The sequence below is a fragment of the Pomacea canaliculata genome, linkage group LG2 (assembly GCF_003073045.1).
Source record: "Pomacea canaliculata isolate SZHN2017 linkage group LG2, ASM307304v1, whole genome shotgun sequence".
Classification (NCBI taxonomy): domain Eukaryota; kingdom Metazoa; phylum Mollusca; class Gastropoda; order Architaenioglossa; family Ampullariidae; genus Pomacea; species Pomacea canaliculata.
This window is the reverse complement of record NC_037591.1, coordinates 2414518-2430274: the sequence shown is the minus strand read 5'-3', so window position 1 is coordinate 2430274 and position 15757 is coordinate 2414518. Positions and strand designations below refer to the sequence as shown.

At 43.4% G+C, this 15757-nt stretch overlaps 1 protein-coding gene across 1 annotated transcript; it reads right to left on the bottom strand.

The window, feature by feature from the left end:
* Positions 1-3301: 3301 nt before the first annotated feature.
* On the bottom strand, positions 3302-15280 carry LOC112557477 (probable cationic amino acid transporter). Its single transcript, XM_025227357.1, has 8 exons — positions 12349-15280; positions 9328-10289; positions 8212-8460; positions 7712-7920; positions 6658-7013; positions 5108-6084; positions 3708-3835; positions 3302-3490 (listed from the first exon to the last, which is right to left on the bottom strand). Exons 2-6 carry the CDS (start codon positions 9647-9649, stop codon positions 5661-5663), a joined length of 1560 nt encoding a protein of 519 aa, XP_025083142.1. The 5' UTR covers positions 9650-10289; positions 12349-15280; the 3' UTR covers positions 3302-3490; positions 3708-3835; positions 5108-5660.
* Between the last annotated feature and the right edge of the window lie 477 nt (positions 15281-15757).

Genomic DNA, 15757 nt, shown 5'->3' with positions numbered 1-15757 from the left:
CATCGGGAACACAGAATGCTAGTAACGAATTAGTTGCATAGCAATACCCCAGTGAGTCTTGCCAATCAGACAGGAACCCTTACACTTTGTGAAAAGCTAGCGAAGCATGAGGAAGGCAAAGACTCCGAGTCCCTATATTGGTAGTTTTCTTTAGAGACAGAGAGACTGGTATTATTGCTATCTACGACTCAGGGGAAGTGCATAAGTAACATTTCTAAAACTACACAAGGGCACTCTTTTATCATCAACGACTGTGGCTGGTACTCAACATAAGTTATCTGTGTTATACTGTTTGGTTTGTATATATGTGTCCGTGTTTCGGTAGATGGCCATAGAACGTGTCGCATCGCTGGCTCAGCACCGTCGGGTAGCGAGGAAGGGGATGGCCCTGAGGCCATTCCCACCCTAGTTTCGTCCCCTGGCCACGGTGGTCTGGCCAGTTTACGGCCCTTAATTATACGGTAGCCTTGCGTCCCTTCCTCTCTGGTCTCTTTGGTTCTCTTTGGGGGGATGGGGCTATTTTCCCACGGTGTGCGGACACCGAGTTCAGGTATAAGGCTGTGCCTCTTTGTAACGTGTATTATCTCGCGGACGCTGGGCCCTGTGGGTAGGGAAAGGTTTCTGGAGGTTTCTTGAAAGCCTATAGAAACCTGCCACACAGGTATATGTGGACTGGGAAGACGGCGGGGCGGAGAGACCTGTGCCCGTCTCTGGGAGTAGTCGGGGGTTTGCCACGTGCTGTGTGGACTGTCGCTGGAACTGGCGTGGTGTCTAGAAGAGGGTTCCAGCAACCAGCGTGTTTTCCCCGCGTTTGTTTTGAGATAGAACAACGCGTGTCACGAGCCGTTGGGTGAGTAGGCTTAATTAATCTTTACCTTTGTTTTTCCACCCGATGGCTACCCTGCCCAGTATGCAGACGTGTACGGTGTGTGACCGAGTGTGACTGCGCAGCCTGTGCATGCGCGCATGTGTGCATAGGTGTGTGCGCGCTGGTGTATATGTGCAGAGCTGGAATGTTGATCGTTGCTGTCACGGGGGTTTGGTGTTTTCTTTTTTAGGTATAATGTTTGGTAGGGGAGTCATTCTTTAATTTGGGTTTTTTTTTCTTATTTAATGCTGCTTTGCCTTTTAACAATAAAGCAGCGTGTTGTGATGCTACCACTGTGTACGTGCGTGCGTGCAGTACCCCCCCCCCATCCTTTTTTACGTAATGTGCGATTGCGAACGCCGTTCACTGTCAACAGGGAGTTTGCCCCCCCAACGCCGAACATCTTCCTACGCCACTGCTTCCAGGTAGCTGGTGTGCGTCGCGTTGTCCAGTTCCAGGTTGTTGGACTGAATACTGTTGTCCAGTAGCATATTTTGGTCTATATAGTGTTGCCTAGTTCCAGATGTTTAATTTAATTATTGCCGTCTGCTTGCATATTGTTTGCCGTACAGGCTCCAGATTGTCGGTCGACATTTGGTTGACCAGTCGAAAATTGCTGTCCAGTGAGTTTATAACGATGGTGGCTGAAGACCCGTAACTATCAACAGATGGTATAGAACACTCTAGATTTTTAATTATGCGAGCTGCACAAGATTAGGGCACAGTTTAGTATTTAGTTTATTCCTTGTTACTCCTTGTCACGGACCAGTCCGTGCCTCCCGTGTTTTTTCGGAGTGTTTAACCTTGGCTCAACTGTGTACATACATACGCCAGTAGCTTGTGATTACAACCAGGTCACAACCAACTTCTTTCAAACTACTCTTGCAAGAACATGAATAGAAACAACCCTGTTTGTTTATTGCTTTTATAAACTAAGAAACCAAATGTTAACAGGTTAAATATTTGTATAAATGCTACATCACCATTCACCCACAACAGTTTTAGATATATATATATACACACACACGTTTACGACACATAAAGGCAGTAATTCCTACACCGCTCACACTAAAGAAGAACCCTCATGGAAGCGCGCACAAACATTAATTTGAGTGTGCGGTCGGTCCTCTGGCTGGTTTCATGATTATCCAGGCAGAAACAGTGTGGAATAATGATATGGTCACTGATATAGCCAACATTTACTGCTAACGACGAGGAAGACAATGAGTCACGAAGAGAAACCCTCACATGGAGAAATGACCGCACATCATATCGCACAGTGCCGGCTCTTCCGGGAATGGCGGACGAAGATCTTGCCGTTGCCGGTGCACTTCCACATTAATCCACATTTTCGAGGATTGTCTAAAGATTGCAAGCAGCTTCATATAGAAAGCTGGTATCTAAATGCGACAGGGAGAACGACAAGAACCTTCTATTACCAGCTCCATTTTATCGATCATGTTCAGCCACTTTGATCTCATCCTTTACCCGCAAAACGAGGTGCCACTCCCCCCCCCCTTTTTCCCAACTCTTATATCTTATCTCTCGGTATCCTGGCTGCTCCCTTGCCTTCCATATGTTCCCGTTGTCCTCAGTATGGTGGTGTTGTGCCGCATAGCCTGGGCTAGGGAGTGGTGGTCCAGGTAACGCCCATACCCACACAACATGGCCTGTCTTGTCAAACACGAGCACGCGCGTACATTACTGGACTGCTGTTTGTATCCTCGCATGTTCATCTTTCATTTCCTCTAGTAAGTCACGTGTGCGGCGCGAGATAACAGGTTAACCCCACTTGCGGTCCGCGCAGTGCCCAATCTCAAGCCTGTCAAACACCGTGCTTAAGCTGCTGTTTCAAACATACAACGAGTTTGTAGCAGGTAGACTGTGACTAATTATTAAGCAAAATCACACATTTTCACCTAATTTTCACTATAATGTTGCCGGTGCCTGATGAAACAAACAAAAAAAAAAAAAACCACACAACCAAGCAGGACCAGTTGCGACAGTCATCGAACGCGCACCGCAAATTTCGACGACCGTTGTAATTTCAGTTGGCGCCCCCTTGCGAGGGCAAAAGCCCCTGTTGGTGAACATGAGCTACAAGACACGGTGTGTAAATACACTTGACACAAAGGAAGCCATAGATCATAACCTGACAATATGAAACCACAGCTACAAGAGATAAAAGCAGAAATCAATCCGAGTAAAAGCCGGGAACTCAAGCTAGTAAATTTCTACAAAGCAATATCTTCTAGAAGAAAATTTATGTTTTTAGGCTAAAATTCGATCGATGCTGCGCACATCTGACTGCGCGTGTGCAAATGAAGACGGACGTGTTATCTCGCGCCACACCTGTCTTAACACTTCAGAGAAGTTCTCCCCCCATACTGTCCCCCCCCTCATCTCTCTCTCTCTCACTTTCACTCATGGTCCATCTTGTCCACTATGTGGCCGTAAGCAGTTAGTCCACAATGTCTGCTTCGTTCGTCACTTGTACCGAAGAACGACGGCTGTCGTCTACCGTGTCCTCCACATCAAGCACACCACTCTCTGCGACTACAGAATGCGCCACAGCACCTGCACCACTTTGATGTATGCCGTACAGCAGATACAACATCAGACCTGTACAAAGATGACAGAATGAGAATAAGCGTGGGAGGGTGTGGATGAAAATGATATAGCTGTGTAAGGGTTACCCGTATTTCCTTCCTTTGTTACCAAAACACTCGGCCTTTGCCGCACTCACCCCCACACCGCCTTTCTCCGTACAGAACTTTCTGCTAGTAACAGTTGGGTAGTTCCAAACACACATAAAGGGACACCAAACACTAATCCTCACCAAGTGCCATCCATATAGCAAAGAGAAGCCATGTCATGGCCGACAAGGCAGTAATGAAGAAGATGTTGACAAGGGACACCATCATAGGAAGACCAGGGACACATGGAGCCCGGAATGAGTCTCCCTTTCTGGAAGACAAAAAAAAGGTCTCTGATTTCCGATGATGTGACCATGAATAGCATCTATAGGAGGCTAGAATCTCTGTCGGGAAAGTATGAATATGTTTTATTTGTTTAAGTACTTTTTCACTGCTTCTACATAACTCATACATTTTAAAACATAGATGATAAATTTGTTTAATTTGTTTAAAGAATGTTCCCTATTTGTCAACTAAGTTTCTAATACTTAATATATTTTTTGTCAGCCAAATTTTATAAATTAAGCCCTTCCATCAATTATACTATCTGGATTATAGAAGAGGGGTTCTGTTAAAATCGTTTCTGTTGTGTATCTATTGTGACTTTATTTATCAAACTTCTGTATGCATGAAAAACAAATTGACTCTTTTTATACGGTAGTTCACATCTTTGTGATTAATTTCTGGCAGTGTAGTTGAATTATACTTATCTGTCTATGCTTACTGTATTTCATTCAGTTTTTTAATCCACACGGAAATAGGCGGTATAACATAATATTGTAACATGATGTATACCTAGGTCCCCGTTTGCAACGAATTTAGTGTTGGTCTTTCTTCTGATTTATCTTGTTTATGGTTCATAAGAAAGCAAAGATCCAAGATTGTAGATTGTTAACAAAGTTTTTGAAAAAATCTCAAGGATTTGGCAAAGATATGTTAATTTTGAAAGCATAATTAATTTTAATATAGATTCTACCATTTTTTTTAATCCATATTTTAATGAGATATAGTATTTCTTCAAATGTATCGTTATAATATATTTCTTATGGCAGTATTTTAATAATTTGTTAACCATATTCCGAGCATTTTAAAAGCTGGAAATCAGCCTTAAATTTTATGGACCTCTTCGTTTTATAATTACTTTTTTTTAGTGCCTCTGAAGTTTGAACAAATTTTTCTACCATTCCAATTACTTTTTCGAATGAAATGTAATCACCCTGTAAAATAAGGTTATCATCAGAAAATTGTGAAATTTTTTAGCAATGCAAGATGGGACAGTTTTATAGACAGCCTTCTAAAATGAAAAGAGCTACTTTGATCGCCTGTGGGGTTTTTTTTAATTTCTCTTTTTTTTTATCTCCTTGGAAATGCAAGTAATAATACAAAATACCTTCTTTATGAGAAGAGGTAATTTCTCTTTCAAACATCACACACATTTTCTAAACTTAGTCATTATTAATAATTATTTGTCCGGTTAAGACGGCCTTACACATACACACAGAGGAAAGCACACACACACACACAGATATCACGATCGACTCACGGAGTCTGTGGCATGAGGCACATGATCGCCACCATCGCTATCAGCACAGCTGCCAGCACTCCCACCGCCGCCAGCACTACCGCACTCCTGTCCGCCACGTTGTCCCAGAAGACGGCGACCATGACGCACAGCGCCACCTGCACGCCGTACGCCGACACAGGAAGGTCAACGTCCTGGAACGTGAGGCTACGATCTCGTCTGCCCAGTGGGACAACACCTTCCACACCCTGGACCGTGCGCACGGTCCCCCTGGTCCATCCACGTGCTTCCGGTTCTGTCTGTGACGTAACGTCCTGGAGCTGCACACTCCTGCCGTGGCTGGCACTCGCCGCCACCATGAGGTTCGCTCCGGTCCTCCGCGGAAGAACCTGTCTCGGCAGAACTCGCCGATATCCGCCGTACTGCTGCGCAGGAAGTGACGTCAGACGATCGCCTCGCCAAGAGGCTTGTGGCGTCGTTGTCCCCGAATTCTTCAGAGGAGGACGAGGAAGATGAAAGCCGCTGATGTTTATGGCCGGACAAGAATGACGGTCGGAGGGCACTCGCACGCTTTTTACAGCGACGACCGTTTGCCACGGTTTCTACCAACGCGGGCGTCTCTTGGCGCATCTGGTGTTGGTTCGCAGTGTTGGGCGGAATGTCTCCTGAACGTGGCTGAATCAACTTCCGTTTCTGAGGGTTTACATTCTTCATCCTCTACATCGACATCATTTTCGGCGTCGGAGTGTGTTTGTAGCGAGGGGTTGTCTGTGCCCCGCACTGCGTCTCTCCACTCTGAACCCTGGCCATCCACTCTTGCGTAACGCATCAGCAGCACAGCAAATGCCACCAGGACGTAGGCCAACAGCGTGCCGATGAGGACGAGCTCGATCAGAAGGTCAAGCTTGACGAAAGTGGCCATCACCATAGCGACGACCCCGGAAAGAACGGTGGCTCGCAAGGGAGTACGCCGCTTTGGACATATCTTTCCCAAACTCCTGAAAAAAGCAAACGAATATAAATGCATGAGCGCAGATAATGAATGCCAAATTCAGTATGGACAACACAAACACCTCATAGTGTGTGTATAGATATGACTGGGCATGTATGTGTTGATGAGTTCTCGTCTGTACACGCCGAGAATGGGTGCATTATAAATAATACATCATTAGCAGTAACAGTAAAGGTTATGCCCCGTACAGGATGGTTCTGCAAATGATAGCTATGCATGCGCTAGGAAAACCAAAAGAACATGTAAGTATTTTGTGCAGAATGACAAGCAGACTAGACTGCAGGATGTGTGAAGATATTTTGTCCCCAGTTCTCAACAGGTTTTTTTTCCCCACTGTGAGAACTCTGTCCGTTAGGCGCCAAACCAAACTTACCTTCTCCACATTAAAAACCTCAGTTTCTTTGGAAACCGTGAATCGGACAGACTGCAGGGTTATAGAGTCCAAGCTACACACACAAAATAAACATCAAAGGACCAATTTACTCGGCCAAGAGGTAAGAACGAATAGGAAAGAGGACAAAACGACAATGAGGGACAAAGGTTTATCCTGATCGCTCACCTGAATATTAATCCGTCAGCTGCCATGGCGCTCAAGACACGAGGCAGAGGGAACATGGAGCCGAAAGCAGCAGCAAAGAGGCCCGACACTGCCCCCAGGGCTATGATGTACTTTCCGACAGGGAACTTGAGCTGGGGAAACAAGTCCGTCAGCGCCGTGTCGTGATGCAGCAGGTTGTAGGGCAGGGCAAAGGTCAGGCAGGCGAGGACTGTGATGTAAGCCAGGCAGTTGATGACGACGGACAGAAGGATGGAGCGAGGGATGCTAGTTTCGGGGTTCTTGGCCTCTTCTCCTGTGGTTGCCACGGTGTCAAACCCAATGTAGGCAAAATAACTCGTGGGAATAGCGTGCAGGACCTTAACAGATGCAAGGCAATTAAGCGATATTGCTTTTTTTAAAATCTGTGAAGAACAAAACAGTTTTTTTAACAATTTCATAAATATTTTTGAAAAAGAGATTACCCTCTTCAGCTTGATGTATGCTGGGATTTGGTTAGTCTAATTGTTATGCCCTTTACTGCAGGTTACTGCTGTGAGATTACTTCAGAACTGATCAGCTTGAAAATCCAGTGCAGTAATTCTTTGTTTTCTCAACTGATTGGGTTGAGTTCAAAATTCCAGTTTACAAAATCTGTTTGAATAAAACTCCTCCGATCTACGACACAACAACATATACAGAAAGTTAGACCTGTAGGGTCCAATGATACACTTGATTAACACATGGTTCGCCTATTGGTTGAACCTGGACATCCTGAAGGCATCCATGTACATTTCTGATGTCTGAGTTTGCTATTTGGATTTCTGTTGACGATGATGTCTTGTGTTTCGGAGAGGTTTTTCACTCATTGGGAAATAATATTTTGCACACAAGAACCCAAGAAAATTGTAATCTTGAAGAGTTTTAACACAATACCTCCAGACTTTTTGAATATAGCAGTTATAATGGAATATAAATCTTCACACTTAGCATAGGGAGCCAGATAAAAATTGCAATTATTCTTTCACACAATCAATGAGATTTGAGGAAAAATGGGGAGAAATATTAATATTCTTACTCCTGTCAGTCCGAGAGGTAAGAATCCGACGGACACCCAGTTATGGAAGGAACCCAGAACCAGCGATGCCAATACAAAGAAAAGTAGGACAAGCATGTTGATGGCGTTAAAAAGGTTGTTGACCCTGGCTGACATTTCCACCCCGGATGCCAGAAGCACGGTCAGCAGTAGACAGATGGCTGCGGCCACAGGGTCCAACCTCCCAAGGCCTGTAATACATGAAAGACAAAATAAACAAGCGAATGTGGACAACGGTTTTTATCTACACCTTTACATCAGAAAAATAAAACAAACGCATGCGAACAAATGTTGTGTATACAATTAGAATTTAACCAACATCCACACAGAGTAATGTGCGGATTTTTATGTATCCTTGTAATAAAATCATCTGTTGCTTGAAAGTCCATGATTTTTATAGTCATGTCCCTTTTCTGTCTGAAACACTCTTTCTCTGTCTACATAATGCTTCAGTTCACTTTTCGTTGTTGTTTGTTAGTTACAAGACTGAGAACAGGCTACGAACCAATTTTTGCGGCAAGCGGTCCCATGACTGCGGACACATGGCCATTGATGAGAGAGTCCAATGTCTCGCTCAGGGCCACCGCCTGCCGCGGTTCCGATGACGTACTCCACAACTAGCCCCCAGCCGATGACGAAGGCCGCAAGCTCACCCACGGTGATGTAGGCATACATGTAAGCTGACCCGGATGTCTTAGGGCAGAGGCCGGCCAGCTCAGCGTAGCACAGACCTTAGCGGAAGTAAACGGACATCTCAGCACTGCTCGGAATCATTGGATAACATCCACACTCCACAACTGATTAAAGTTGGGCGCCATTCCTACATTCCAGCCTGCTTGAAGGTGAAACGTGGTAAATGTGCTTCATAGCCAAATTAAAAAATCAAAACTTCTTAGTTGGACACTTTTGTTAAACACGTGACTGCCAAGTAAACACTTGCCGAACATGGTTATCTGCTTACAAAAGATATTTATTTAAGATAATCGGTGTGGATCAAATTGTTTCCCTTGGCTAATGCATACTTCTCCAGATCAGCTTGTAACTGCATGTCAACAGCTGGACTACGCAGACATCCCTAACAATCCCACAGCCAACTTCACCTGACACGCTTTGACTCACCTGACGCACTATGACTCACCTGACATACCTGACACACTATGACTCACCTGACATCCCGATTTACCCAACACTCTAGGTCAGGGATGCCCAACCTGCCATCCGGCCCGCGAAACTTCTCCCACAGTGCAGGAAATCGGCATGTTAGTAATTAAAAAAAGACCTAACAAAACGAAAAAAAGGAAGAAGAAGTGCAGGGGCGTCTCTCAATCTTTTTTTCGATGGACGAACATTTCGATCAGTGCTCCGACTTGGTCTCTACGATGAGGCCGGACATTCAGAAGTTGGTTTCGTAAACAACTTCAAAATTCCCTTACTACATAATTTCGTAAGTACAACTTGTTTCTAATAAAAATGGTATTTCCTCTATTTTTTTTCTTTTTTGCGGTGAAGCGCATGAAGGCCGAAAAAATTGGGCATCACTTCTCTAGGTCATCCGACAGCTGTTAACCCTACTTATCTGACCCCCAACATGAACTCACCTGACAAGATGGAGACCAGGCCGGCCACGAGCAGCGATATCACTCCCGCGGGTCCGGCCATCGTTGATGCCACCAAGCCGGTCGTCAAGTACACGCCCGTCCCCAGGCAGCTGCCCACGCCGAGAGAGACGAGGTCCAGCGTGGTCAGGCAGGCTTTCAGTTCCGCTCCCTGAGCACCTTCCCCGCTAGCCACACCCTGCTCACCATCCTCACCTGCGGAGGGCAGAGGGGCGTAGGAACCAGCTGGTAGGTGGCGCTGGGAGCGCCTGCACTGAGCATGACGCCGGGTCATCCGTGAAATAAGATCACCAAACTTTGACATCGTTTCACCCTTTATTTATTTTTGCTTTGAATTAATTTTTTTTAAACTCAACCAAACACTAGGAATGGTCTCTGAGAGTAGCAAGGCGCCAGTTAGTCCAGTTCCGACAACCGGGGCGATGATAAAGCGAGGTCACCACCAGCACCTGTGTGTCTTGCAGGTCAATCCTTTGTCCATGGGCTTGACGTCTTCATAGGAAGATGGAGGTTCGCATCCACTAATCAAAAATAAATAAATAAAAATGCAGCGGCGTGGATGAAGCCCTGTCTTGTGCCACACCTGTCGCACGGCGTCAGTTGACTCACCTTGCTCTTAATGTACACTACAACCACATCTCGCTTCTTTTTCATCAATTCCGACAAGGAAAAAAGAGGTATTTCGCGATGAGAAAGTTTTTAAAGTTAGGAACATACATCCATAATGGTCGTACATTTTTCCTCACAACTGTTATACTGCAGATACTACCGATTTGATCGTCCTTTCTCTGACATGGAAACACGCTCCTCTCTCTCTACACCTCCATCTTCCCGTTGGTCACGTGACCAGGCCTCATCTTTGTCGCCGGTTTATGTCGTTCATTGCATCGCTTTTAGGCGACACAGTCTCAGCTTAAAAACTCACACATGCCACAGTGTTATTCCTGCAACAGGAAGAGAGAGAAAAATAAACTGTTTGACGAGTTACCGAAATAGAAGCTGCCTGCAGCCTAAATAAAGGCTCGGTAAGCAAGTCCTATATACATAAAATTTACAGCGCTAATCCCTCGTGCAAGATCGTGATACAACTGCCAACATGTCTGGAAAGTTCTGTCAGGTGCACCGAGTACGATGTGATGTCAGATGTTGGGCCACTTAGAGGTATGCTTAAATATGAATGAACATTAATTAATTAAAAGATACATTAAATAATACTAATACATAGTCGTTCTTTTCTTCACTTTTTTTTTAGCTCCTCCCTATAATTTAAGATTGACAACCAAGAAAGCTGACAGATATTTCAAAACAAAACAAAAAAAAGTTGAAGATTGGTCTACACGCCAGCGCAAAAGGTATAAACCAAGAACTGTGCACACATATATCAAGTAATTGCTAACTTATTACATTTAAATATTTTAAACAGCTACAAACAGGACGACAGACGTGTCAGTACACGATCCATGCCATTGTGCAGGCCAACAATGTCCTGTCCACACAGACTTCAAACGAACCGACAGATAACCAAACAGCGAAGTAACCCCAGCGGGTCCAAACATGAACAAAATGAAATGACTGTTTGAGTAGCTGGGTGCAGGCTGTTCCTGTTTGGGCAACTAAAGTGGCAACTCGCCCCAGCTTGACATTTAATTGCCTAGTCTGTTTGTGGACTGCCACTACGATGTTGACGCCGTGGTGGTTCACGAAAGAAGCAAAATAATTATATAATCTTCCTTCCTTGCACTGTCGACAGGACAGAGAGGAGTGCAGGCTCCACGTGCAGATCCAATCATCTTGCCATCTAATTAGTCGATGTTATCGATGACAGGTCTGGAGATGAACTCCCTGATTAACAAGCTTTTGTTTTGGTTAGTGGGTTTGTTGTTTGTTTGTTTGTTTGTTTGTTTTGGTCGGAGTGACCTTCCACACGCTGTGTTCAGTGTTCTGCTCCTCTCCTGCCTTTGAAAATTATTATAATTATATGCAATCATTATACGGAATTATATTTAAGAACCACACGCATGTATACCTGATGGTGGTAACAACTGATTCTTCTCACGCATGAATTTTTGAAGATACGGCTGATCGCATGCCCCGGGGCAGCTGTGACTGAGCAAATGAAGGCTGGAGCACCTGCATATCTTACCTGTCAACTATACTGCCACATACAAACTGTGTGACAGTTACTGTATTCATTTTATGTGGGGCTTGTATACAGACTGTGACAGTCTTACTGTATTCATGTTGTCTAGGGCTTGCAAACAAACTGAGACAGTCTTACTGTATTCATTTTATCTGAGGCTTGATGTGTTTTGTTTTCACTGATAAACATATTGACTGGATGTATTATTAAACTGCATGTCACTACTGGAGCAGGCGACATCGTTGATGACATGTACTCGCGCCAGTTTAGAAAGTCGCTATCATTGCTTGCTATCATGTGAATAACCGATGAAAGTCCTTTATCTTTACTGCACGAGGATCTCCACAGGGACATGCGGCGTAAAATAATAATAAATGAAGTATGACAATAAAAGGCCAAAAGAACTAAATGAAATCAAAGCTAGGCTATAAAAACACCCTGTCGATGCCAGTTTAGTCTTTATAATACATGACCTTTTGACAGGAAGGGTGGGGCACATTTTACAAGAGAAGGAAAAGTATTGAAATACAGCGTGTTACAGTAATTTCTGCATAATGACTTTTTAAACAGTTCACCTACAAATGATTCTGAGTACCGGACTGATCGACCCTTTCTTTGTTTCTCACTCACCCTCACAGACAGTTACACGTGTAATGAACTACACAGAGTGGGCACACACACCTGCCTGTGTCATGTATGTCATATTCCGAGCAGGATATTTCAAAATAAAACTTTTATAAACCGTGTCCTTAAATATCTGCGGTTGAACAGCTCCATAGCCGAACAGAAGTGTACCTGGAGTGATTTAGTTCATGAAGCGTCTCAATACTTTTTAAAAATCAGATAGGTGTGGTTTGTCTTACCTGCTGGACACCCCGGATGAGAAAGAAGCGTGTACTTCTGACGAAAGAGAGTAATTAAGCTTGAAGTAGGAGAGCTATCCACATTAACAGGGTGGTGTCGAACTTGTACCCGCCACCCGCTCCTGTGTCTGCCACTACACGATCGTGACACACTGACACAGGGGCTGGCTGGTGGCTGCAGCTGAAGGTGTGGATACACACACTTGCTCCTCTCACTCGAAGTATTTACTGCACGCGCTGTGTGACCCCGGGCACATGCTGAGTTGTGTGAGAGGTCACTGTCGTCTGTCGACCAGCAGTTGTACGAGTGTCGGCGGAGCGACTACCGGAGTCTCCCTCATCATGGCCGCCGCGCCACACACACATCCTCACACACAGACATCATGTGCTGTGCACTCGTGGCCCAGTGGTTATATTTAGGGCCGTCGTGGGAAGTTCCTCCAAATACTGTACACAGCACAAAAGGCTCCCTCCATTTTTTTATTTAAAAAATTCTGTGCTCGGTTTTACGCCGTCAAATGAAATCAGCCATGAGAAGCTTGTGTATAGAAACTGCTGGATTTGAACATAAATTGTTGTGTGGGCGCGCTGTCATCACTAGCAACGGCTCATCATAATAATAATTCATATTGACTCTTGCTTATAATTCTTATTTGATGGTCTTTCCTTTAGAAGATCCTGAATTTATATATTTTGCTTGATTTTGCTTTTACAGCATAATGGGAAAGTAAGAGGATAATGAGGCCCAAACCTGTATCTGTACTTGTTTGTAATGTATGCATATTTCACATCAAGTGGACAGGTGCCTATACACTCACACATATGCCAGCATGCTTGTTTACACTCTCTCTCTCAAACACACATACAGAGAAAACTCTTTCTCAGTAATGCCACTCACCTTAGGATAAATATAAGTGTCTTTTAATTCAGTGCAAGTCTTGTATTTGTATTTAGGCGTCATCTATTTGTGTGTGTGCTGCACTTTTCATCTGAAAGTACTGAAGCACCATTCACTTTCCAAGCATGACATCTGTATGAATACTTCATTTGGAGTACTATGCATTTTCTGATCTTAATTGTCAATGTGTGCCAGCAAAATAGGTGCAAGAATTTATCTCGTGTTGTATTAATTAACTATTCTAAGTCTTGAAAATTTTAAAACAATAAAAGTAATAAGGACTGCCAACAACAAATATATAAAAGAGATAAATTTTCATGATTGGCTGTATGTGAACGTTGTATAGCATTATTAGAAGATAGGAGCATTGTAGTCATGTCAAGACTGCAAACTGAACAAAAAATAAAACATAAATGATTGCAGAGTGCAAGAAGAAAACCTCCCGAAGCTCCCACTGAGACACCTGCATGGTTATATGCTATCCTACAAAAATTATCAACACAGCAGCTATAGGACATCAACACATTGAATCAGACAGTGGAGCATCAGAGGTCCTTCAGATAAGTGTCTATCAGTCAAACCATGGTGATTCTGATTCAGAAGGAGAAACAAAAGCCGATGACAAATTCTTTGACACAGATGACAAGCTGCTTCACAAAAAAATTGACACAGGTAGTTGAGAAGCCACATCTGAAAATGTGACAACTGCAATTGCAGATATATTAAACAATAGTTTGGCCAAAAGCTTTACAGACATAAAAAATTGATAAAAAAAAAATTAAGGAAGACTTGACAGGCTCCCAAACAGAGATTTTGCAGGTGCCAGGATTAACCCTAAAATATCAAAGCATCTGAAAAGCTTACCTACATCTCACCACGATTCAATGTACATCTTGTATGCCTCAGTGGCAATAGTACCAATCACTCAGATACTCCTTGGAAATACAAAGATAAATGTGTTACTGTGACCTTACCCACACACTGTCATGGATTATAGCACTGATGTAGTTGCCTTTTATGTTTCAATAACTAGCAGGTGACAAAATGTATCTTTGCAATCATGTTTTGCTGCCTGCTTACTCTGAAACTGCAAACTAGCACATTTCAAATCGACCTTCAATTAAAGAGACCTCAGTCTTGCAGGTGAATGTTATTGACGAGAAATATGCTGGGGAGACTATTGTCATCACAACAGACATCAGGACAGCTACAATGTGAATGAAAACAGCTGTGCTGGTATAGTGTGGCAGTTCTGGTATATTTGTAAGTGTGTGTGTATGTGAGAGATTGATTCTTTACTGCTTCAGCATAATTCCAGCAGGGTGTGAGCATGTCACTATAATTACACATCTTAGAACATAATCCAGTTACAAACAACAATAATTTAAACTGATTTCTATAAACACACGCACAAAATATCAAAAATATACATACGTATCACAACACAACATCAAGATATATATCCTCTCATACGCATACACTACAGAGAGACTCCTACTTGTACACATCACCATAGACTTCCAAAACATAAAAAGGAAATATTTAAAGAGAAACCATCTTCACTGCCATTGGATTGGCCATCAAGACAAACTGAACAGTCTTCACCCTTCTCCCAACATCCCCCCAACAAAGTTAACGACCCAAAATAATTAGCAGCAAGCTAAAAGCAAGAGAAATACATTGAAACTGTTTGCTATACAAGCCTATCTCCAACAAGGATATAAAAAAATTCATTTTACAACACATAGACTGTTTTGTGCAGCTGTAAGCCAATACACAAGTCCAATCAAAACTTATTTCTTAAGAAAAAAGTAGGAGGTACTACACAAACATAATCCAGAAATAAACACTAAGATAACTTGCACACACCCTCTCCCCTGCACACATACATTCCCTAAAAGCTGTAGCCAGCATAAGTCACACTAATACCAACCTCCCTTTTTTCAGAATCAATACTATAAAGAGACCAAAGGGCGTAATTGTCTTTTGATATGTACTGCAGAATAATATTTGTAAGTCATGTTGACCATCATTGAGTTCTTTACCATATTTATCTCTCAAGTCATCAAGCAGAGGGCCGAAAAACAAGACATGAGAGAGGATCGAGAGAGCATGCCAAGCAGAGACAGAGAGGAGATGAGGGAATAGTGCAGGTATGCTGATATGATGACAGACATGACTAATTAATATAACAAATATGATTAATATTCCTTGCGGTGCCGACTACCCCACAATGAGGTGGAGAAGTGAGTATGATCTGGTCGAGGCGGGTTTGGGTGGGTCTTTCCTCAAGATGTTTGTGTCCCGCAAGTCATCTGATGTCAAATATGCGAGTACTTTACAACAGACAATTTAAGTGTCATTGTTCACCTCTTGTACGAGTAGTTGCTCAATAACAGCCTACACTTTGTGTGTTTTTCCTTTTAGTAACATCGTTTTGAGCCCCCTTTAATGGTGGGAAATAGCGCTACACAAATTGTTGTTGTTGTTGTTGGTGTTGTTGTTGTTGTT